A 24193-nucleotide genomic window follows, 5' to 3' on the forward strand; every position below is an offset into this window, starting at 1 on the left:
TCATAGGCATGAAACAAAGTTGCAGATTTCTGCTGAAAAACCATTACAAAATCTTGTACCGATGTGACACCGTAACTTGGACTTCCACCCCCAAAGCAATTTCTGGGTGCAGCCCAGAAGTGTTTTCAAAATGGGTTAGACAGGCTTCCCTAAGTTCACCCAAAATATCTGATAGATGGGGTGAAAAAAAACATCCTGACGTTTTCCCAGTTTGACGAATTCCCGATACATTGAATTACCGATTCGGCTGTATGAGGAAGTTTCAAAACTCAGTCGAATTAAAATAGTTCAGGACAAAGACAATGGGGAACTCATACGAGCCGGATCTTTGGCGATTTAACTTGGGAAGACAGAAATTAAAAACCTCTAGCTCAACTGGCAGCATACCCAGGGCCGGATTTCAAGCTTTGACGCTCCTAGGCCCAAGCCATTTTGCCGCTCCGTTTTTGCGAGATTTTCGGGAAACTCCCCGAGCATTCGAGGGTAGTGAAAGCACTGAACAGAACGCAACTGATGAGCCAAAAATACTGAAAGAGGGAGGTGATACTGAACTCTCAGCTGCCATGTTTGGCGGATATCTGACAGTTTATAAGTGGCCATAGAATTCCTATGTTGTTTTAAGATTACTTTTCTGTGAAAAAGCAGCGCGGCAGCGGAGTGCATTTAGCACTTTGACGACAAATCACATCACTCTGGTTTTGTTAAGAAAAAAAATCTCTAAGTGATAATTTATTGCACCCCCTTGCAGTATGCGCTCCTAGACCCGGACCTAGTGGTCCTATTGGTAAATCCAGGCCTGAGCATACCGTTGGCGAACTTCATTGAAAAAAAAAGGAAATGAAAAACTGGTTAATTGATATAGATAGTCTACAATGTTACAGAAATAAAGCTAGAATTTCTTTGTAAGTGATAATAAATCAGCCTTATTTTCAAGAATAATTCTAAGCCAAAATAAAGCATGCCCTAAGTGGGCCTAGGATTGCAAAGCAATGTGGGTAATTCTTTTATTTATGATGAGCTTGGATGCGGCTTGAACGTGCAACAAGTATAAGTGAGTAAGTAAGTTTCTTCACCCTGCATAACTGTTAAGCTACCTGAAAAGACTATATCACTGACAATACTGAAAGCAAATTTTAGTTTCGAAAGAGTAAAATTATGAAATATAAAATATACGCACACAAAAGGGCACTTCAGTAGATGGGAACATCCACCGGAAATTATGAAAAGTAGTATGAAATTCTACCTTGATGGATACTAATAGTTTTTAATCTATGACTTTGCAACTTTTCTTCTATTTGGGCTTTAATTCGCTTCAAAGTTACTGCACAAGTAATGATTATTCATCATACTTTTAATATCCTATATTACTGTATGGTCAGAATGTTTTGGCGTTCCGCTTAACGAAGCAGCGTGTAAATCCAAATTACGAGCGCAATTGGCATATCATGACCAATCATTTTTAATAAGGATATTTTTGTTTTTTCCCGGGTAGAAATAAAAATCAAGGACCTGTTATACATCGTCCACCGCCCTTTCTCGCGTGACTGGAGCGTCCAGGTACCTCTGGATTCCAGTATTAAGTTTGAAGATGAACTTGAAAAATTCAAAAAAGAAAAAAAAACATTTTTGCAACTTGGGCGCGGTCAGTATAAATGGATGCGAATGTAATACACATATCAGTCTTAAAGTGACAGTCAGTAAGGAAAAGTTAGAAGAGAGTTTAGCCAAATGAAGGTTAGCATTTATGAGTTCATTACAGGAAAGGAAAACAGCGTTAGTTTTAGACATAAATGAAAATCAAAAGGAAAAATCAAGACTCTGCAATCAAAAGACCACATAAACTATTTAATAAATTTACATTGACAAGAAAATGCACCTAGAGGCATAATCAGAAGGAAGGGTTCTTGAGAAAAGAGGCTGTTCTCCTAATCAGAAAATTTTTATCCAAATACGTACCTTCGACCCTTTCCCCCAACCCCAAAAAATGCTAACATCACTAATCACAAAATCTTACGAAATTCTAAAAAAAATTATTATTCAAATAGTCAAAGCTTCCATGTTCTTTCTTGGGTACTTATCAATCAGCCAGTACACACTCGAGGATTTGGATCTACAGCTACAGGGTTAAAACAATTGAGACGCTTGGGAGATACATAGGCTACATATAATTTGGACTGTATATTTGCACAATAGAGGGGTTTGGGGTTAAGTATAGCGGGGCTGCTTGCAAAATGTAGCCTAACCAAAAATACAACTAAATATTTATCAAAATATAGCTAAAATGTAGTTTTCCATTGAGCCGAAACTAATTATCTCCGTATACAAACAGCAATAAATTGGTTATTGTCTGATTTTATCGATCCAAATTCTCGAGTGTGTAGGCTACTGGCTAACAGATAAGTACCATTTCTTGTGCTAATTGTACGAATTCTCGTATTTCCCAAATCACCTAAAATTATTAGGATGAGGAAAAAAACTATTACAGAAAAATGCACTAAATACTTATTTGATATACTCCATATTGATAATTTTAAATTATATTCTATACTTGACAAATTTTCAGCAAAATTAAACAGAATCACCATAGAATTGACAATATCTTCAAGACGAACTTAAATGCTAAAATATTTCAATAAAAATTTGGTTATTTCTACTCTCCAATCAAAAATTGGAGTGTAGTTCTTTTTGCCAAAATTTAAATACAAAGCATCTTGTTTTTGTTCTTTAGTAGTTCTCTTTTAAAAGAATTCCTTAACATGTAACTAAAATTAAGTTTAAATTATAAAATAATTTGAAAACATGATGAACTTTTAGGACACAAGTTTATTCTAAAATCGCATTAGAATAAATGTAATTCTCTTTTATTGCAGGACTGGAGTTCTTTGTGTAAAAAAAAAAAAAAAAGGAACACACAACTAACCATATTAAACACTGAATAATGACCACACTGATATTCTAGCGTGTCTGCATAGTCTGATAAAAGGTTATTAGCCTTAATTCCTCCTGAGTGGCATCTGAGTTCTTTACGGTGTATTAAAAACACAAGAATAAAAATATATCCCTTACTCATCAAAGCCTAAAGATTTGTAACTTCCACAAATGCTAATGATAGGATATGCAAAATAAAAATTCAGATACAAAGGCTCAAGCGCATAATTCTATCCGTGGGGGGAGGGTGGCTACCCCATTAATAAAAAAAATACAGAACCTTGCAAATTATATGACGAATTGGGAACATTAGAAGTGTCTGGGGGTATGCAAACCAGCCCATGCGTGCGTGCCTGCCAGTGCTGTGAAGTGGCGAAGCCTTGAAACAGAATTTAAAGATTCAAAACAAACACAAAAAAAAAAAAAAAATAAAAACAGAATATAAGACGATAAAAATATAAATGAAAAAACTTAGAAGTTGTGTTTTTATACTACAAATTTATAAACCTTGCGCTTTAAATTCACCTACAGTTTTCTCCGACATTCTTTTTTTTGTGAGAGAAATCCGCCAACGACGATTTTTATAGACTCGTGGAAACACGCCTGTTTTTGCAGACAGTAGTGACAGCACAAACACCCTCGCAATATCGAAGATATTTGACCAGAAGAAAAGAGAAAATCAATAGCTAAATTCAAATGTCGTGCCTTGCACAGTCCAAATTTTTAATTGAAAATAAATTCCTCGATTAATTTTTAGCTTTGCCACTTTTTAAGTGCATATAGGTGAAATAAAGTTTAAACTTGTAAGATATTAAAACACACTACAAATAAGTTCTCCATACAAACAAAAGAATAACCAGGGGCTGTTTTGTTCATTAATTAGGAATAAGAATATACTGCCCATACCCTTAATATTGTTGGCATATGTAAATAAAATGTTTCGTGAGTAAAAACAAGGGTAAACCCTCAATGTTATTTGATACAAAAGAAAACTGCAACAAGGATATTCAGAATAATAAGAAAAAACGAGATGTCTTATGAAATAATTAATCACAGCTTGAAAAAAAAGTTTATTCTGTACCTTTGCGCCGTACAAAATGCACATCGTATTCAAACTAATTTTAAATTTTTGTTTTAGCATCAAAATAATTTGAGCTTTGCACTTCCATAATCATATTCTTTAAAAACATGGATTAATACCAAAATTTGACAAATTTATTTTAAACATCATATATTATAGCCTGGAGATTTTTAAGAGACCTCATTGACCGAGTTCAGATTAACAAATATTTATGCATATTCTAAATCTCAAGAATAATAACCAACGGAAACAATAAAAATTCCTGGAACTAAGAAAAAAAAATTAGTATCTATTTTTTTTGTTTATTTCATAGACTTAAACAATTTGTAATGCAAAACTATAAATTATGATAAAAAATTAGGGCAAAATGTTCATCATAAACGAAACTACCACCTTTTCTGTACATCAAAATTTTGGACGCATAATTTTAGCACAAAATTTTTGGTTTTGATAAAATAGATTTCAGATAAAGTCAAGATTTTGTAGAAGCTTGATTCTGTTTTTAAAAGTTGCAATAATGAAATTTGCACCATTCACTGTGAAGACCAAGGCTCATTACTTTTATTAAAGATAATCCTCACAACTGTTATCCGTCTGAGATAAACACGCTAAGCAAATACTCGTCCTGGACTTCATGGCATTTCAGCCTTCTGCTTTGCCCACTCCAAACAAATGCAGAAGATCCACCTTGGATCTTATTATAACTTGCCACCTTGTAGGCTATAGGCTTTTTCTGGTGAACAAATTGTTGATCAACAATCGCGAGAATAGATCTGTTTAGCAACAATTGTTGATCAATAATAATTTTTGCGATAACACGAAATTTTATTATTTTTGGAAGTTTGATTAATGTCTGATCAAATTTTGAAGGTTTCAATTAAGTACAAAAAAATTCTTCGGTGCCCTATGGAGGGAAAGTGGGTGGGCAATAAAGAAGACACCTTCTCAAGTCTTATTTAGGTTAAGAGATTAATCTAATAGTTAATATAACTATCTTTATGGCAAATTAGCGGTTTTTCTCTTGTAAAATTGAAAGAACAAATACCTTAGTTCTGCCCTAGGAATGACCTATGGATAGATGATGGAAAGACTTATCTATCAACAAATGAAATGACATCATTTATATACAATCCTAAAAAGGGCTTATCTCAGAAGTGCCTCTCAATTACTCGGACTATCTGTCTTGGCTTTTTCTACAACTAGCCAAGTCTTGATGCCTACTGCAAAATACTTGATTTTAGTTCAAAATCAAAATCAAATAATTTCCCGCTTAAATTTGGCCAACAAGTTTGACAACCAACGATTTCAACGGTGGGTCGTTTTCTCCCCTATATTGATAAACAAAACCTTTGTTGCCCGCTAGAGCACGATTGTTGATCAACAATGTCTCGCCAGAACAGATTATCGATCAACAATGTCGCCAAAAAAGGACAGACATGGTGTATACTGAAAACTAACTACTAACTAACAAACTCACCGCAGCGCCAAGCCACCTGAGGCCAATACAGCTACGCACGGCTCCTCCATCCCAATCAATTCAAAACTTCCCACTTTGCCCCTCCCAGGAAGTTCCCACTTCCTTTAAATCATTTATAATGACATCCTCCCACCCCAACCGCGGACGACCTGCTTTCTGTTAAGCCCTAGCCGGTTACCCGAAAAGGACAATCTTCGGCAATCCGCAAAACCTGCCCTAGCCATCTCAACCTTTCTCTAATGATAGTCCTAGAAAGCAGGATTGAATGACCCTTTTCGTACAGCTTACTGTTTGAACTACAGTCAGTCAGCCGGGTACCCAGAACAAACCATAGGCAATTTCTCCGGAAAACATCTAGTAAACTTTCATCCGCTTTTCGGAGCGCCCCTGCTTCAGCGCCATATTTGACCGCTGTCTTCACTGTAGCTTCCAATATTCTAATCTTGGTTCTCAGACTTATCTTCCTATTCTTCCAATTTTTTTTTAGCTTTGAAAAAAAAACCCTGAGACTTGGCTATTCTATTTTCAACATCTTCACTGCTCCCACCGTCTTTACTAATAATACTACCAAGGTAAGTGAAGCTGTCCACCTGATCAATCTTTTCGTTATCCAGCGTCACCTTTTCATCTTCACTTTATTCCGAGCCTTAGCGACTTAGTCTTCTTAACATTAATTTTTAAACCTATTCTAGCTCCCTGAACTCGCAAAATCTCTAAAAGTACATTCATTTTGCTCACACTTTCATCTAGGCTGCTTAAATCATCAGCATAATTTAGGTCCAGGAGAGTTTTCCCTCCCCATTTGATTCCGTGGTCTCCCATTGCCTTTCTTGTGCTCCTTAAGACAAAATCTATCAAAATGATCAATATAAAAGGGAATAAAACACAACCCTACTTAACTCCTGATTTAATACGAAAGCAGCTGCTAACCTCATTTCTGACCTTAACCGCAGCAGTGTTATTCTCGTACATAGAACTAATCACTTTAATATATTTGTCTGGTATACCATACAAGGATGAGATTTTCGCTAAAGCTCTTCTGTCAACAGAATCGACAGCTTGCTCATAATCTATGAAACTGAGGACCAAAGGTGTTTCATAACTCAGGCACTTCTCAATTATTAATCTAAGAACACAAATTTGGTCAGCACATCCTCTACCTTATCTAAAACCGCGCTGTTCTTCTTTTATAACTTTGTCTACAGCATCTCTCAGTCTAAAAAGTATCATGTTACTAAGTAATTTGCTACCTACAAAGACCAGACTCGTGCCTCGATTTTTACCACACTCACTCTTATCACCTTTCTTATAGTGATTTAATTAAGGTTTCCCTAAAATCGCTAGATACTTCCCCTTTTTCAAAAATCATATTCATAATCTTCAGTAACTTATTTCTAACCTCTGAGCCACCATATTTCATAAACTCATTTACCACACTATCAGCACCTTCCTTACAAAACAAATCTTCATTCATGCCCAAGGTATCACAAACTTTTCATCCCGCCCCATTCGGGGACAACCTGCTTTTTTTATGCCCTAGATGGTTGGCCGAAAAGGACGATCCTTGGCAATCTGTCATCCTTCATCCGCAAAACGTGTTTTAGCAATCGTAACCTTTCGTTCATTCTAGCACTAAAAAGTGGACTAGGACCGTATCTTTCGTACAGCTTACATTTTGAAATGCTGTCAGTAAGATGGGTACCCAAAACAATCCGTAAACAATTCTCCTGGAAAACACAGGATAAATTTTCCTCAGTCTTTCGAAGCACCCATGTTTCAGACCCATATTTGACCGCTGGCATCACTGTACCTTCCAGTATTCTAATTTTGGTTCGCAAACTTATCTTCCTATTCTTCCAAACTATTTTCAACTCTAAAATAATAGGCAGAACTTGATCTGTTATACTTTTAACATATTCAGTGCATTCACCTTCTTTACTAATAATACTTTCTAGGTAAGTGAAGCTATCTAAGTAAGTAAGCTCGATCTTCTCGTTACCCAACATCGTCTCTTTACCATTTATTCCCGGTCTAAGCGACTTCGTCTTCTTAATATTAATTTTCGAGTCTTTCCTTACACCCCGAGCTGTCAAAATGGACACTTTCACTTTCCAATTGATTCCATGCTCTCCATAGCCTTTGCCGTGTTCCTTAGGACAAAGTCCATCAAAATGATTTATATAAATACAGATATAACGCAACCTTGCTTAACTCCTGATTCAATACGAAACAAGCTACTCACCTTATTTCCTCCCTTAACCGCAGCAGTGTCATTCTCGTACATAGCACTAATCACTTTAATGTATTTATCTGGTATACCATACAAGGATAAGACCTTCGCTAAAACTTCTATCAGCTGAACCAAACGCTTGCTCATAATCTAAAAAACTAGCGATTAAAGGGGTATGATGATTCAGGTACTTCCCAGTTATTCATCCAAGAATGAAAATTGGGTCGACACATCCTCTATCCTTCCTAAAACCTTTCCCTACAACGTCTCTAGTCCAAAAAGTATCATCATACTAAATAATTTGCTTTCTACAGAGACCAAGCTAATGCCTCTATAATTACCGCACTTTCTATTATTAAATTTCTTATAGGCCCTACAACGTCTCTAGTCTAAAAAGTATCATCATACTGAGTAATTTGCTTTCTACAGAGACCAAGCTAATGCCTCTATAATTACCGCACTTACTATTATTAAATTTCTTGTAGGCCCTACAACGTCTCTAGTCTAAAAAGTATAGTCATACTAAGTAATTTGCTTTCTACAGAGACCAAGCTAATGCCTCTATAATTACCGCACTTTCTATTATTAAATTTCTTATAGGCCCTACAACGTCTCTAGTCTAAAAAGTATCATCATACTGAGTAATTTGCTTTCTACAGAGACCAAGCTAATGCCTCTATAATTACCGCACTTACTATTATTAAATTTCTTGTAGGCCCTACAACGTCTCTAGTCTAAAAAGTATCGTCATACTTGTAATTTGCTTTCTACAGAGACCAAGCTAACGCCTCTATAATTACTGTACTTACTATTATCATATTTCTTATAGGACGGCGGTTTAATTAAAAGTTTTTCCAATAACGCTAAGTAGTTCCCTTTTTCGAAAACTATATTCATGATCTTCATTAATTTTCCTTTAATTTCGTTTATTATTCCTTTAATAACTAATTATTATAATAATTATTTAATTTTCCTTTAATAACTTATTTACCACACTATCAGGACCTGAGGCCTTATTAAATATCAGAAAGTATAGCAAAAGCCGCAAAAAAACTCGAGTTTTAGGGGGTAGAGGAGCAGAGGCGAGAAGTGCCTAGTCCCTCCTAGTAAGGCCCATCCCGACAATTAGTTAATTCATGGCAGCGATAATTATCTTACCTTACTCAAATTACCGAAATATTAAGCATATTAATGAGAAATGTCAATAATACGAAATTTAAAAATTAAATCATAGAAATTCTTGTAGAAATCATAGAAATTGCCTGAAGTAAGACCCGCTTGTATTTTAGCTTTTATTTTCTTTTTATATACAGGATAAAGCAGGCTACTTACTCTTTCAATTGAATCATCACTTTCTCTTTTTTTTCTTTTTTTCTGTAATTAACGCGTCTGATTGCCGCCAGAAAAACCGAACGGGAAGTTTAGTAATTAGCCAGTGTTTAAAAACGTTACTTTAGAGAGCTTCATTTGGTCTTACAATTGTTGTGCTATATCTGATTAGCTGGACCACAGAAAACTAAAAACGTATTTATTTGGGCGAGCACCGAGGACATACTATTGCTTAAGGAAAGAAAATATGAAAACATCCATGAAAATAAGGTCTTTTAAAAAAGCAGAGCTAAATGAGTTGTTGTCAGACAAGGTCTAGTGTAAAAAAAAATCACCACAAAAAAGTATGGTGTTTTCGCCTCTCACCCCTCCCCCCTAAATAAAATATTAGATTCATTGGTTACTTCATGAAAACTAAATAAATAGCTTAAATTAATAGCTTAAATAGCGGGTTAATTGCAATTAATTTGCTATTTTTGCCGATATTTTTGAAAGGAAGAAAAAGTTTAAAAGAAAGAAACCATTCATAGAAACGAATTAACAATTACCGGTTTTTACCAATACTGATACAGAAAAAAAGAATTACTGGAAGCTTGAACAGTATTATCTTTCATGGAATAGAGTTTTCTTGTTTTATTAAGGAATGATCTCTTCCCTATACAACTAAGTTAAGGAATGATAAGAACTTGCTGCAGTAATTCAGTAGAAATGAGGCTTTCTTAATAAAACAGGCCTAAAGTTAATTTCTTCCTTGTTAGTGATTCCTGCTTGCTATAGGTTCGATCCCTTATATGTGGTGATTTCTGCTCGTTTCACTTTACTTTTAAAGAAAAACATTGGCTTTTTTAACTTAATTTCTGTTCGTTTCTCAGTTGACCCAGTTTCTGTATTATATCATTGTAGTAATGTTCGCTAGTGAATTTTATTTATGACATCAGTTAATGTTATATTAGCAGTAGCGGTAGTGGTAGGCATGACAAAAAATATTTCCAGAAATTGGGGCACTCTCCCTTGATACTTATCCTGAACTCCCCACCCACTCATAGTCTATTTTTGGACCTTTCGATTTGAATCTGTAAACCTATATCCTTCGCCATGTGTTAGCAGGGGCATCCGGTGCGTTTAATGAATAGTAGGTTCCCCTCCAATCAGTGTAAGTCCTCGGAAAATAACAACAACAAAAAATACAATTTTAAATTTTGCAATGAAATGAGTCCTCCTCTGAATTCCTCCGAAAATATTTTTCATATGATGATACCGATATGACAAAAGACACGTGTGAGATAAAGCACTATTTCTGAGTCGAACTTAACAGGGGGACTAAGATACAACCCAAAATTCAGGATCAGTAACAGAGAGAACTAAATACTTGGCAATAAGCCGTTTATATATATATATATATATATATATATATATATATATATATATATATATATATATATATATATATATATATATATATATATATATATATATATATATATATATATATATATATATATATATATATATATATATATATATATATATATATATATATATATATATATATATATATATATATATAGTATACATATATATATATATATATATATATATATATATATATATATATATATATATATATATATATATATATATATATATATATATATATATATATATATATATATATATATATATATATATATATATATATATATATGTATCAGTAACAGAGAGAACTAAATACTTGGCAATACTTGGCCAGATACCGTTTATATATATATATATAAACGGTATCTGGGCAAGGGCTGGGATTGATGGGATTGATTGGGATTTTAAAAACGGAGTACTTTACCACAAACATTCATATAGGATTATTTTCGTTTAATGCACAGCCTCTTTATAATATTTGTAAACTAAATACTACCACTACTACCAATAATACTAGCAACTCACTGCAGCACCAAGCCGCCTGAGGTCAACACAGCTCCACACGCTCTTCTTCCATCCCAATCTATTCAAGGCCTCCCTCTTTACACCCTGCCAAGAAGTTTCCATTTCCCTTAAATCTTCCCTTAGGACATTTTCCCATCCATTTGGAGTGGGAGACTTGCTTTTTGTTTCGCCCTAGACGGTTACCCGACGAAGACGATCTTGGACAATCTATCATCCTTCAGCTGCAGAACATTTCCTAGCCATCTAAACCTCTCTCTCATTATAGCCTTTGAAAGCGGGATTGACACCCATTTTTCGTACAGCTTACTACTTGAAATACAGTCAGTCAGTCGGGTACCCAAAACAATCCGTAGACAATTTCTTTAAAAACATCTAGTGAATCCTCCTCCGCTTTTCGGAGCGCCCACGCTTTAAAGCCATACTTGACAACTGGCATCACAGTAGCTGTAAATACTCTTATCTTGGTGCGAAGACTTATCTATTCGTCCAAACTTTTTTCAGTGGTGTAAAACACCGTGGGCCTTGGGTATTCTACTTTCAATATCTTTCCTACACCCAACGTCTATACTGATAATACTAACTAGATAAGTGAAGCTGTCTACTTGATCGATCTTCTCGTTACCCACTATCACCTCTTCACCTTCACTTACTCCTAGTCTTAGCGACTTAGTCCTCTTAACATTAATTTTCAAGCCTATACTTGCACGCTGAACTCGCAAAACCCCTAAAAATTCAATCAGTTTGCTAACATTTTCGTCTAGGATGCTTAAATCATCAAACTAATCTAAGTCTAGGAGAGTTTTACTTTCCCCAGTGGATTCTGTCTTCTCCCACTGTCTTTGTTGTACTCCTTAGACCAAAGTCCATCAAAAAGATCCATGTAAATGGGGATAGGACGCAACCCTGCCTAACTCCTGATTTGATACGAAACCAGCTACTAACCTCATTTCCTACCTCAATCCCGGCAATGTTTTTCTCGTATATAGCACTAATCACTTTAATGTATTTATCTGGTATCATAGGCAGTGCAATCGCGCTGCCTAAGTAAAGAACGATGTTGGCACAATGTATTATTTATTTTTGTTCTAGACCAGGGCACTTCGTATCGAAGGAGTTGTCGTAGAAACTTCGAAAAGGACTCATTCAATTGGAAATTGGAGTGGCTTCTGCCCTTTTTAATAGTCGAAAGTGATTGGAAGGCAACTAACACCCCTTCCACGCCCGCAATTTCCCCAAACACATCCAATCAAAATCTTGAGATAGCCATTTTGTTCAGCGCAGTTGATTTCCAGATAGGAATCATGCTTTTGAGGAGGACACTCTCCCACAGCCCTCAGGGCAAGGGTTGTAAGTTATGCCCTGGGGGCATATGAGGTTTTTGTAGAAAGCTTTGTCGTAGAAATTTGAAAAAGGGCTCATTCGATTGGAAATTCAAAGGTCTAGCGCCCTTTTTAATAGTCAAAACTGATAGGAGGGCAACTAACCCCCCTCTCACACCCACCTTTTCCCCACACACATACAATCAAATTTTAAGATACCCATTTTGTTCAACGTAGTTGAAAGTTCTGGAAATTAGGTCTTTGAGGATAACAACCCCCCCACAGCCCTGAGGGCAAGGGTTGTAAGTTATGCACTGGGGGCATAAAATGTTTTTATAGAAAATATTGTCGTAGAAACTTTAAAAAGGGCTCATTCGATTGGAAATTGAAATGGCTAGTGCCCTTTTTAATAGTCAAAACTGTTTAGAAGGCAACTAAAACCCCTTCCATGCCCAACATATATCCGAGCACATTGATTCAAAATTTTGAGAATCTAATTTTGTTAAACGTCGTTGCAAGTTCCATAAACTATTGCTTTGTGGAGGACACTCCCCCCAGAGCGGCCTAGGTGAGGGTTTTAATTTAAGCCCTGTGGGCGTATAAGATTGTTCTAGAAAGCTTTGTCGTAGAAACTTGAAGAGGGGCTCACTTGATTGGAAATTCAAATGGCTAGTGCCCTTTTTAACAGTCAAAAGTGATTGGAGGGCAACTAAACGCCCTCTCACGCCCACTTTTTCCCCAAACACATCCAATAAAATTTTTTAGATAGCCATTTTGTTCAACGTAGTTAAACATTTCGGAAATTAGGTCTTTGAGGATGATAACCCCCTCAGAGCCCTCAGGGCAAGGGTTGTAAGTTATTATCGGGGGCATATAAGGTAATCAAAATTTTTAGATAGCCATTTTGTTCAACGTAGTTAAAAGTCTTGAAAAGTAGGTCTTTAAGGATGATAACCCCCTCAGAGTCCTCAGGGCCAGGGTTGTAAGTTTTTTTTATAGATAGTGATGTTGTAAAAACTACAAAAAGGGTTCATTCGATTGGAAATTCAAAGGGCTAGTGCCCTATTTAATAGTCGAAAGTGACTGAAGGGCAACTAACCCCCCTCTTCTGCCCGTCATTTTCGCAAGCACATCCAATCAAAATTTTGAGATATCCATTTTGTTCAACGTAGTTGAAAGTTTTGGAAATTAGGTATTTGAGGATGATAACCCCCCTCCCACCCCACAGTCCTAAGGGTAAAGGTTTTAAGTTGGGCCCTGGGGGGCAAATAAGGTTTTATAGAAAGAGTTGTGGTAGAAACGTCAAAAAGGGTTCATTCGATTGAAAATTTAATAGTCAAAAATTTCGATTTAACAGTCAAAACAGATTGGAGGAAAACTAACCTCCCACGCCCACCATTTCCACAAAAACATCCAATAAAAATTTTGAGATAGCCATTTTGTTCAACGTAGTTGAAAAGTTCGGACATTATGTCTTTGAGGAGGACACACAGCATAACTTATATAAGGTTTTATAGAAAATGTTGTCGCAGGAATTTTACAAAGGGCTAACTCGTTTAGCAACTAAAATCGCCAGTTCTCTTTTTAACAGTCGAAAGTGAATGGGAAGTAACTAGCGTCCCCCTCAAGCTCAACATTTCTCCAAACACATCCCATCAAAATTTTGAAAGAGACATTTTGTTCAACTTAGTCGAAAGTTCTGGAAATTAGGTCTTTGCCAGCGTTGTAATAGAAACTTCACAAAGAACTCATTCTATTGGTAACTGAGAGGTCTAATGCCCCTATTAATAGTCAAAAGTGATCGGAGGGTGAATACCCCCCACACCCATTATTTCCCCAAACACATCCAAGCAACATTTTGATACTGCCATTTTGTTGAATGCAGTTGTAGGGTCGGACAATTATGTGTTTGAGTATGACAACCCCCCACATCCCTCAGGGCTAAGGTTGTAATTTATACCCTGGGGGCATATAATATCATATAGAGAGTGTTGTCATAATAACTGCAAAAAGGGCTCTTTCGATTGGAAACTGAGAGGGCTATTACCCTTTTTAATAGTCGGAAGTAATCAGAGGAAGAATCGCCTCACCCCTATCATTTCGCAAAACATTTTCGATCAACATTTCGATATAGCCATTTTGTTCAACGTAGTTGAAAGGTCTAAAAATTATGTCTTTGAGGATTAAAACCCTCCCCCAATCGTCCTCAGGACAAGGGTCGTATGTTATGCCCTTGGGGCGTATAACATTTTTTATAGAAAGCTTTGTCGTAGAAGCTTCAAAAAGGGCTCATTCGATTAAAAATTGAGAAGACTAGTGTTTTTTGTTAGTCGAAATTGATCAGAGGGCAAATGTTTCCCTCCACGCCTATCATTTCCCCGAACACTTCCAATCGTAATGTTGATAAAGCCATTTTGTTAAGCCTATCAGAAAAGCCGGGAACTTATGTCTTTGAGGATAACAAATCCCCCCAGCCCTCAGGACAAGGGTTGTAAGTTATGACATGGGGACAGAGAGGGTTTTTATAGAAATTGTGGCCACATAAACTTCAAAGGGGGCTCATTGGATTGGTAATTAGACGCTCTAGTGCTCTTTTAAAAAGCAAAGTGATCATAGCGCGGCTACCCTCTCACCCCTACACACACGTCATATTGTCCCGAAATGCGTCTAATAGAAACTTTGAGATACCCATTCTATTCAAAATAGTCTAAATATCATATAACAAGACTTTTGGGGTTGAAAAAAAAAAAAAACCAGAGATTAGAGGCAAGGGTTTTAAGTTATGCCCAGGGGAGGGGGGTATTAAAGGGTTTTATGGAAGGGATGGTTGTTTAACTTCAGAAGAGGCTCCGTTTTTCTCGCTGAAAAGCTATTTTAAGACTATTTCAATATAAAACGAACAGAAACTAATCAAAAAAACTTTTTGCACAAAATATGTTTTTCCAAAAAAAGTAAAGAACTCCACTAAACAAAAAATGAACAAAAATAAAATCAAAGAATCTACCAAGGGTGTAACTACCACAAATCAGTATCAATAAATAAATGAAACCAAAAACAAACAGAAGTTAAAATAAGTCAAACTAAAAACAAGCAGAGATTAATCCGAGTAGGGTTCTAAACCCTATGCTTTATGAATGCCAGAATAAATTTGTACTTTACAGAAAAAAATTCTTTGAAATGTTTTCACTTTTATAACTTTAAGAAATCAAAAATCAATTAAGATTTTAAAGAATAAATATCAGCATATGTATATTAAACTTACAATGCTCATTTTTTTTCATTTGAATTTTTTTCAGTAAAGTACAAATCATATTCTAGCTTTTAGAAAGCATAGGGTTTATTTGAAAGCATAGATTATTTGATTCTATTTTTGTTCATTTTTGGTTTCATGGAGTTCTTTAATTTAGTTTTGAAAAACTTATTTTGTGCAAAAAGTTTTTGTATTAATACCATACAAGGATAGGACCTTCACGACAGCTCTTCTATCAGCTGAATCAAACGCTTGCTTATAATCTATAAAACTGAGGACGAAAGGGGTTTGATGATTCAGGCACTTCTCAATTATTAATCTAAGAGTGAAAATTTGGTCGATGCATCCTCTCGCTTTTCAAAAACCACGCTGTTCTTCTCTTAAATCTTTATCTGCAGCATCTCTAAGTCTCAAAAATATCATCATACTGAGTAATTTACGACCTACAGAAACCAATCTAGAACCTCTATAATTATCACACTTACTCTTATCACCTCTCTTACAGAGGGGTTTAATTTGAATTGTCCTAAAATCGCTAAATACTTCCCCTTTTTCAAAAACCATTTTCATAATTTTCACTAACTTATCTCTAACTTCATAACCACCATATTAAAAAGAAAAACTTACTACACTATCAGCACCTAGGGCATTATCATTGTTTAATCCTTTAGGACTATCACTAATTCCTCTTTACAAAATAAATCCTCCTTCACATCCAAAGGCTCAAACTCTTTTTCATTTTTTTCTATATCTTTTCCTGTAACTCTATCACGGTTTGCCACATTTTCAAAATGTTCTCCCCATCTCTCTTCAACTCTTTGCTTATCACTAATCATAACCCCGTTCCTAACTTTACGGGGACGTTGAACAAACCAAAACGCACTATGTGCATACTACTACTACCACTATTACTGCTACTGATATTGCTACAGCTACTACTAGTACTAAGGCTAGGAGTATGAGGGCGAAACTTTCAGCGAATGCAGAAGGGAATGTCCAACTAACCAGTATATGTAAATCGCTACTACTACTGCTACTACTACCACCACTACTTTTACACATTCAAGTTTAAATCATTACTTTTGAGTGTACACATTCATTCATAAATAAGCGAAACCCAAAACGAACAAAAATTACAACAGATATTCAAGTTAAGCTTAAAAGGAACAGACACTATCATAAAAAGCCATGCCTCGTTAACACAAGAACGTCAATTGCGTTTTACTGACAGTAGTTGCACCCCACATGCCTTGAAAAGACCTGAACGTTATTTGCACTTATCGAAAACAATATTTATTTCGAGCTGAGAGTTTTTATTTGCCATACGTCAACAAAAAACAAAAGGAAAATAAATAAAATCCTTAATCATCAGTTTAATTTGTATTGATATTCATTCCTGGAAACATCAGCAATTTTGTATTTATTAATGTTGTAAAAGAGAAAAACTTTTTTTTTTAATAATAAGATCTTTATTACATGGCTAATATATACAGAAAAAGCACGAAACTCAGTATTCTGGGCTTGTATGGCTACTCCTAGAATACTCTACATTACAGATATGCATGGGATTACCACACCTTCTATCTACCAACATACCAACACAATATTAAAATTCTGCTCTATAAAAAAAAAAAAAAAAAAAAAAAAATCAAAACTCATACTCATGCAGGCAATGACAAGTTTAAAATGTATTTTGTTTTCAGTAGAGTGCAAATTACGTTCTGATCTTTACAAGGAAAAAGAGGCGTTAGCCCTACTCCTTTTGTCATTTCTTTTTTCATTCTAAGTTTAACTTAATTATTTATTGTAATTTTGTTCGTTCTGGTTTCAGTTGGCACGCGTCACTCTTACCTTACTTTGGAATATCAAAAACTGCTCGATTTTCATTTCAGCCAATATGTTACAATCATTCTGTATGTGTTTTTTTCAAGCCTTTCAAGGTTTTGTTTTCTTCTAATTTTGTTTTCATATTGTAATCTGTTTTCAATAATTTGGCAACTTTGTATTTGCTCCATACCCCAAAGTCGCCCCCTTATTCCACCCAACCTTCCGATACCCCTTTTGTCTTCTTTTCCCTCTCTTTCTCTCTCTGTATTTTCTCTCTCCCTCTGCCATTCCTCTATTGCTTTATTTTTTTTCAATTTAATCTGATGGATAAATTCTGTGCTTCCTGTTCCAATTTCTTCGAAAAGGATTGATTGGGCTATTAAATGCCATTAAGTATGTGAGCTTTAAAACGGACAAAAAATGAAAATTTAAATCGTGGTCAAATATAAGGAGGAATCAACAATTCTAGTTTAAATAATCTTCTTTTATAAAGAAATGAAAATAAATTTTTCCTGGTAAACAAATCAATAAATCAAGCATGAGTTAAATCAGAAACTTAATCAAAGCGACAACTTCCCGAAACTTCTACAAAATGCTCATTCCAGAAAAAAAAATATTTGCCTAAATATTTTGAAAACCTTGTAAGATAAGTGAAAACGGATTGAGCCCACCGATAAAGCGTGGCAAGATTCAATGTTGTAGCTTACGAGGTTCAGTTTGATAGAATCCCACAAAAAGCCTTTTTCCCACAGCTGAAATGTGCTGGTAATGTAAATAACAGTTTATAAATTCAATACCAATTTTTTTTTTAACGAGGACTGAAGTATTAGTATCAAACACCGCTGGCTCATTCTATCTATTCAACAAGACTACAAGCACAATTTTTCTTTCAGGTGCTGATTCTACTGTCCTCGCTGATTGCCTTATCATGCTCACAATATTCAATCCCAGTGAATCCACCCTTGGTGCAAATTGCAAGCCAGTCAAACTTTGCCTACGGTCAAAGTCAATTACCTGCTGCGTCACAAGCAGGGGGGATACGACCAGTAATTTTCAACTACAAAGCAACAAAGCAAAATTCCCAATCAAATACCTATTATAAGCCAAGTCCGGTCCCAAACGTTCCCAAGGCTCCATTTCCTCAGCAACCACGGCCAAATTTCCCAGAACAGGCACAACAACAGTTACCAAAAGCTCCTACGTCTTCTTTCCAACAAACATCATATCAGTCAAAGATTGTAAAGCAACAAAATATAAACCCACGTCCGAACAGCATAATACCAGTTGCTAATTTGCCAGTACAATATTCACCGCCCGTAGCAAAGGCATATAGTTCAGTCAAAGGAAATGGCGGCACCACCCAATATGTTAGTAATTCAATTCAAGGTAGTCAAGGAGGACAGAAAACTTCTTACAATACAGTGAAAACCGTGTCACAAGTTCCACAAGCGTCATTCTCTCACCTGAAGCTAGTCAGTCAAAATTTTCAAACACCGATTGTGCCACAACAGGCGTCAGGAGCCAAAGGTATAAAAGCACAATATAATGGGCTATCTCCAGTGCAAGGTCAAATTCCAGCTCCAGTAGACCAATCTTTAAAATTCGGTAAATCTCCTTATAGTGGGACGCAGTCAGGAGTGACTAACGGTGCATTCAAGTCACAGAATGCCCAAACTTTTTCATCTGGCCAGAATATAAAACAAGGTTACCCCAAAGAAATTCCTTCCAATCCGCAAGCCCTCGTTCCTCAGTCACTAGCAGGACAAGTCGTATATTCGAGACCAACCCCGGCACCAGTAAAAATCAGCTATGAAACCCCATCATCGAAAGTGTCAATAAATGGAGTAACAAGCCCTTTCCAATACTCCACAACTGCTAGTCTCATCCAGGTTACAACTCCTGTTCCATTTACAAATAATGGCTTTGATCAGTCAAATGAATACAAAGGATCAGCAGGAGGAGCCATAAGAAACGGGGGAGGCTTCCAAAATAATGCAGTTCAGAAAAATTATCGGCAAAAGTTGAGATCTGGGAGTGGTACTGAGGCAAATTTCCAACAGCCGATACCATCACCCCTAGAGCAGCCACCTCAGTCTTTTGGACCAACCGAACCAGGGTATAAAGGAAACCAAGCGTCAATTGTGAGCGGATCACAGTTTTCTTCCCAATCAGCTTCTTATAACAATGGTGTCCCACCTAAAAGCCTAAACACAAAAGTTATATCAGCGCCTGAAAACGCGTACGACAATGTAAATACTGCAGCAATTTCATCCGCAATCAATCAGGCCGATTCGCAGTCAAGCTTTCAAAATAATGAAGAATTTAATTCACAAGTGAACGAGTTCGGTTCCCAATCAGACTACCAAAGTAAAATTACAGAAAATTTTGGTTTTACATCTGGGAACCAACAAGATTTTGTGAAACAGACACAGTTCGAGCAAAAACAAAATTTTAATGCAGGGTATAAGAAACAAGCGGAATCAGCTCAAGGAAGTGAGGGACAAGAACAATTTTTCGAAGAAGTTCAAGAAAACACAAAAGTGAACAACGGTGGTAGTGGCTTGTCCAGTTTATCTGACCAAACATATTCAAATGGTCAGTCAGAAAATGCAGGAAAGTATGGAGATCAAGGCAATACAGTTGGTTCAGGATTTGCGCTTGAAGATGTGAAACAATATGGAAAAAATAAGGGTTTTACTAGTGGATTTCAATCTTCCCAACAAGTTTTTCCAAGTCAAAATCAACTACCACCATTTACAGCGAAAGACCAGCCTTTACAACCTGTAAAACCAAATCTCTCCTATCAAAACCAGCAATCATTTTCTGTTCAAGACCAAGGACAATATCAGAATACTAACAGTGCTAGTAGTGGAGCTCAGTTCTCGCAGCAAAGTTTTCAGAGTGAATTTGAACAATCCTCACTTCCAGAAATAGAACAACCTCTACCGCCTATACAGCCTAACTTCTCCAGTCAATCAGGACTCTCTATTCAAGACCAAAGACAATATAAGAATACTAACAGCGCTAGTAGTGGAGCTCAGTTCTCGCAACAAAGTTTTCAGAGTGAATTTCAACAATCCTTACTTCCAGAAATAGAACAACCTCTACCGCCTATACAGCCTACTTTCGCCAGTCAAAATGACCAAACGAGTCTCTCTATTCAAAATGAAGGACAGTATGAAAATAATAAGGGCATTAGCAGTGGAACACAATTTTCAGAAAATGCTGTTCAAAGTCAACAATCCTCACAACCAGCAGTAGAACAGCCCCTACCACCCATTCAGTCAAACCCTTCTTATGAAAATAATCAATTGCAAAAACAAAGACTAGAAAGCTTCCAGTCCCAGAACAATATTGTCAGCCCACCCGACGGGTTTCCTCGTCCAATTCAGCCAGCCCCATCATTTCCTGCATCTCTTCCCACAGTATCACAGAACAGATATTCAGGTCCAACGGAGAGCATCCAAACCGGTTTTATGCCCTATAGATTTGCATGGACGGTAAAAGATGAATACGGTAACGATTACGGTCACGCCCAAAACAGTGACGAGTATGGAATTACAAATGGTGAGTATCGCGTCCTGCTTCCTGATGGGCGCCTTCAAACAGTTATTTATAAGGTTACACCAAGCGATGGTTACACTGCAAACGTTGGTTATAAGCCAGTCGGAGGGAATTATGTCAGTCCAGCAAGATATAAATAGAGGGTAGACGCTTGTATATTTAAATTGCCGTTGATTCTTGTTATTTGTTACGTTCTTTCGTTTTCCTTTTATATAATAAAGGTATATTTTCATGTTAAGTAGCACTATTGTGGTAAACATCATCTTTGCATTAACGTTACAAAGGTTGACAGCAAACTAAAGTTGCAAAAACAAGAAACATGAAACTGATTGTCAGACTCTTTATTCTTCTGCAAAACTTTTTAAAACTAATGTGCGGGAGTCTATTTGCGTTTGGGAGGAGAAAAGTAGAAAAGGAACACAAAAAGAGGGCAGAGTGAAGGCAATGAAAAGCAACAAGGGAGTGAATTTCAACAAACATCATAAACATGATCACATTTTGAATTCTGTAAGACATCAAAAAAAAAATAGAGAACATGGTGAAAAAGAGAAGAGAAGAGGGGGGGGGACAGTAAAAGTTACCATCAAGGGTAATACAGAACAGATTAGCTGTCAATTGATTGGTTTTTCTCGATTTCAACCCACATGAGCTTCATGCAAACAATCGTTGTCATAAAATCAATAAGCCTGTTCTAAATTGCCATAAGAAACTAGACTAGCTTATGCCACAGTTCTATAAAAAAAAATTAGATGTTCGGATAATGCATACAGGCACAACAGCACATATTTTTGGATTTAGGAATTTCCTCACTCCCCAAAATCAGGCTCTAACCCTGAAGAACTTATATAATTGTGGCCTGACGACGCTTTTTTTTGCGTGTTTCTGACACCGGTGGAAATTCATCAGATAGGCACCCATTCCAAGATCCAGACCTATTTGCACCTTAACTTCTGGCAAATAGTGATTCTGTTACCATATCAGAAAAAAAAACATCATTTTGACTTTGCCCATGCTGTTTGAAAGTAAAAAAAAAGGAAGAAAAGAAATAAAAATGCCAATTATTCATTGAAGCATAAAAGCCATTTAATTTTAGTTGCATTAATAAATGGCAATATTTTTAGTTACATAGCTTCAAAAGAACAAAAACAAATCGCTGGTTGATTGTCAAAATGTCGTATCTGAAAATTTCAAAACTTCCAGAAAAATGCAAGCTAGTTTAAAGCCGCTGTCCGGGATACCTGCTAGAATTTTGGTCCTGTTCGGTAAAATTTACTAGGTCAAAGGGTTAAACGAAAAACGGATGCGACATTTTTGCCCGTCCTTTCTGCTACTAGGGAATTTACGACAAATTGTGCAGTATAGCACCAGGGTTCTCTTTCCACTGTGTAACGAGAATTTTTTATAAGGTTTTCTCGGGAAAAGTCAAGATTCATCCTAGGTTTCTAACACGACGTTTCTACCCTTTTGTGCTAATTTGATCATTTAAATTGAACATTCATTCAAAATAATTATAAACCAACTTCAGAAATTTCGACTAAATGGTTAAAACAAAAAAGCAAGGTAACTGATTTGGCCTTTACTGATTGCCTTTCCCCGTTCTCAGTTTTTCCGCGGAGGGGGAGGGGAGATTTCTTCTTCTAGGCAAGCTGTTTGTACTGCGATGGTTGGGCGGTCGTTGTCTTGACCGTGCTAGCAAAAATGCACTTTTAGTATGCCACATTTAGAGGAGACATAAACCTGTAGAAAGACTGCACATCTTTGATTTCTTCAATAGGAATAACAGGTTTACAATCCAATGGCTTTGGGACCATATGAAACTCAACCACTTCTTTGGAAGAAGTGTCCGTCCTCCCTTTCAGTTTAGCGTCTACAGTAATGGTTATTTCAGTCAATGATTCTTCAAGAACGAAAGTTTGTAACCGAATCTTTTAGAGTGGCCTTCTGTAAAATGCAGTTATTCAATTTGGAAAATAGAGCATTATGGTACGTGTGGCTCATGGAAGCCTGCCAGAAATCCAGTACTTTTTTCATTTGGATAATGATGTTTGGATGCTTTCTGCTAACATATTTTTTAATGGTTCACCAAGTCCAGTGGTGAATAGTGAAACACTCTGTATGGGTTTAGTCACTAAATAAAGTCATTCAAGTCCAGTAGTGATTATACCTCGGAATACCTGAGACATGTTTCAATACAACCATGGACTGTATTTACTACGTGTATGCTCGAGTGACCTGGGTCACACTTTTCCATTGTTACTTTAAACAGTCTAGGGTACTTCTGACGTTCATTCTGCATGGCGAAGATCATGATTGAATTTCTGATCTATAGCACACATGAATCTGACCAAGTGATAACTTCAGATGCGTCGAATCCTTTCAACCATCAAAACGATACCACTTACTAGTTAGGTCACTCTACGATCTGCGACTTTTTCAGGCCACACTACGCAAGAAACAACAAAGGGGGCAACAAGCAACAAAGGGGACAGCAAACTACGAAAATAACAAAGGTGTGTGATAGTAGCTATAAATTTACGACAAAAGTCCCCAGGTCAATACTCCGATTAGTTGACGACAAATTTCGCTTTCACAAAAAGGGAGCAACATGAACCTACAATAAAGTCATATTGTTGATTTATTCAGTTGAGAGGCATTCTACGACAACACGAACTACACTGCTCGTAAAAATGACTTCTCGATAGCGGTTCGTATCTCAATTTTGACTTGGGGTGTCAGTTACGACTTTTTTACTATCAACCGGTAAAATCCTATAAATTAATTAAAATGATTGAAACAATTTGTATACTTAATCTAAAACTAGGTTTTACAAGTTTGGAGCAATTAAGCCAGCTCAAAATCAAATAGTCAGCCTTATTTACGATAAAATATTTAAGCTTAACGTTTAAAACAGTTTATTTTCCTTTCTGACCAAAGTCTATTTTTATTTTGTAGTGTCAAGGCGTTCAAAAAAAAGTGAGACTTCTATACTTTTGAAACATAAAAACCGCCGTATCTCTTGTTACGTTCATTATGGAGAAAATCCAGTGTATACTACAACTCTCGATCATTCTGAAAATATATCCATCTTTATACTTATGATTGGCCTGACTTTTTAATGAAAGTTGTTAAAGTGTTTGAGAATTTTTGTGTGTATATGAGTGACTATACCGGATTTTTACGCTGATTTGAAATCTGTTTTAGAAATTTTCAATCCACAGCTTTTGCGAAACATTTATGGAATATGTTT

General features: G+C 36.2%; 2 protein-coding genes across 2 annotated transcripts in view; one reads left to right on the forward strand and one right to left on the reverse strand.

Annotated features, from left to right (window-relative positions):
* Positions 1 to 1607: 1607 nt before the first annotated feature.
* LOC148946164 (uncharacterized) lies at positions 1608 to 21178 on the forward strand. Its single transcript, XM_089098236.1, has 2 exons — positions 1608 to 1734; positions 18276 to 21178. Exons 1-2 carry the CDS (start codon positions 1729 to 1731, stop codon positions 21084 to 21086), a joined length of 2817 nt encoding a protein of 938 aa, XP_088954362.1. The 5' UTR covers positions 1608 to 1728; the 3' UTR covers positions 21087 to 21178.
* A 1474-nt stretch (positions 21179 to 22652) lies between these two features.
* Positions 22653 to 24193, reverse strand: part of LOC148946165 (uncharacterized) — a 14907-nt gene continuing 13366 nt past the window's right edge. The window contains exon 4 of the mRNA XM_089097619.1: positions 22653 to 22843. Within this exon, the coding sequence (XP_088953745.1) occupies positions 22653 to 22843 (191 nt within the window). The remainder of the gene's footprint in view (positions 22844 to 24193) is intronic.

The sequence above is a fragment of the Artemia sp. Qi Xiang Cuo genome, chromosome 12 (genome assembly GCF_049724085.1).
Source record: "Artemia sp. Qi Xiang Cuo chromosome 12, ASM4972408v1, whole genome shotgun sequence".
In the NCBI taxonomy this organism is placed as follows: domain Eukaryota; kingdom Metazoa; phylum Arthropoda; class Branchiopoda; order Anostraca; family Artemiidae; genus Artemia; species Artemia sp. Qi Xiang Cuo.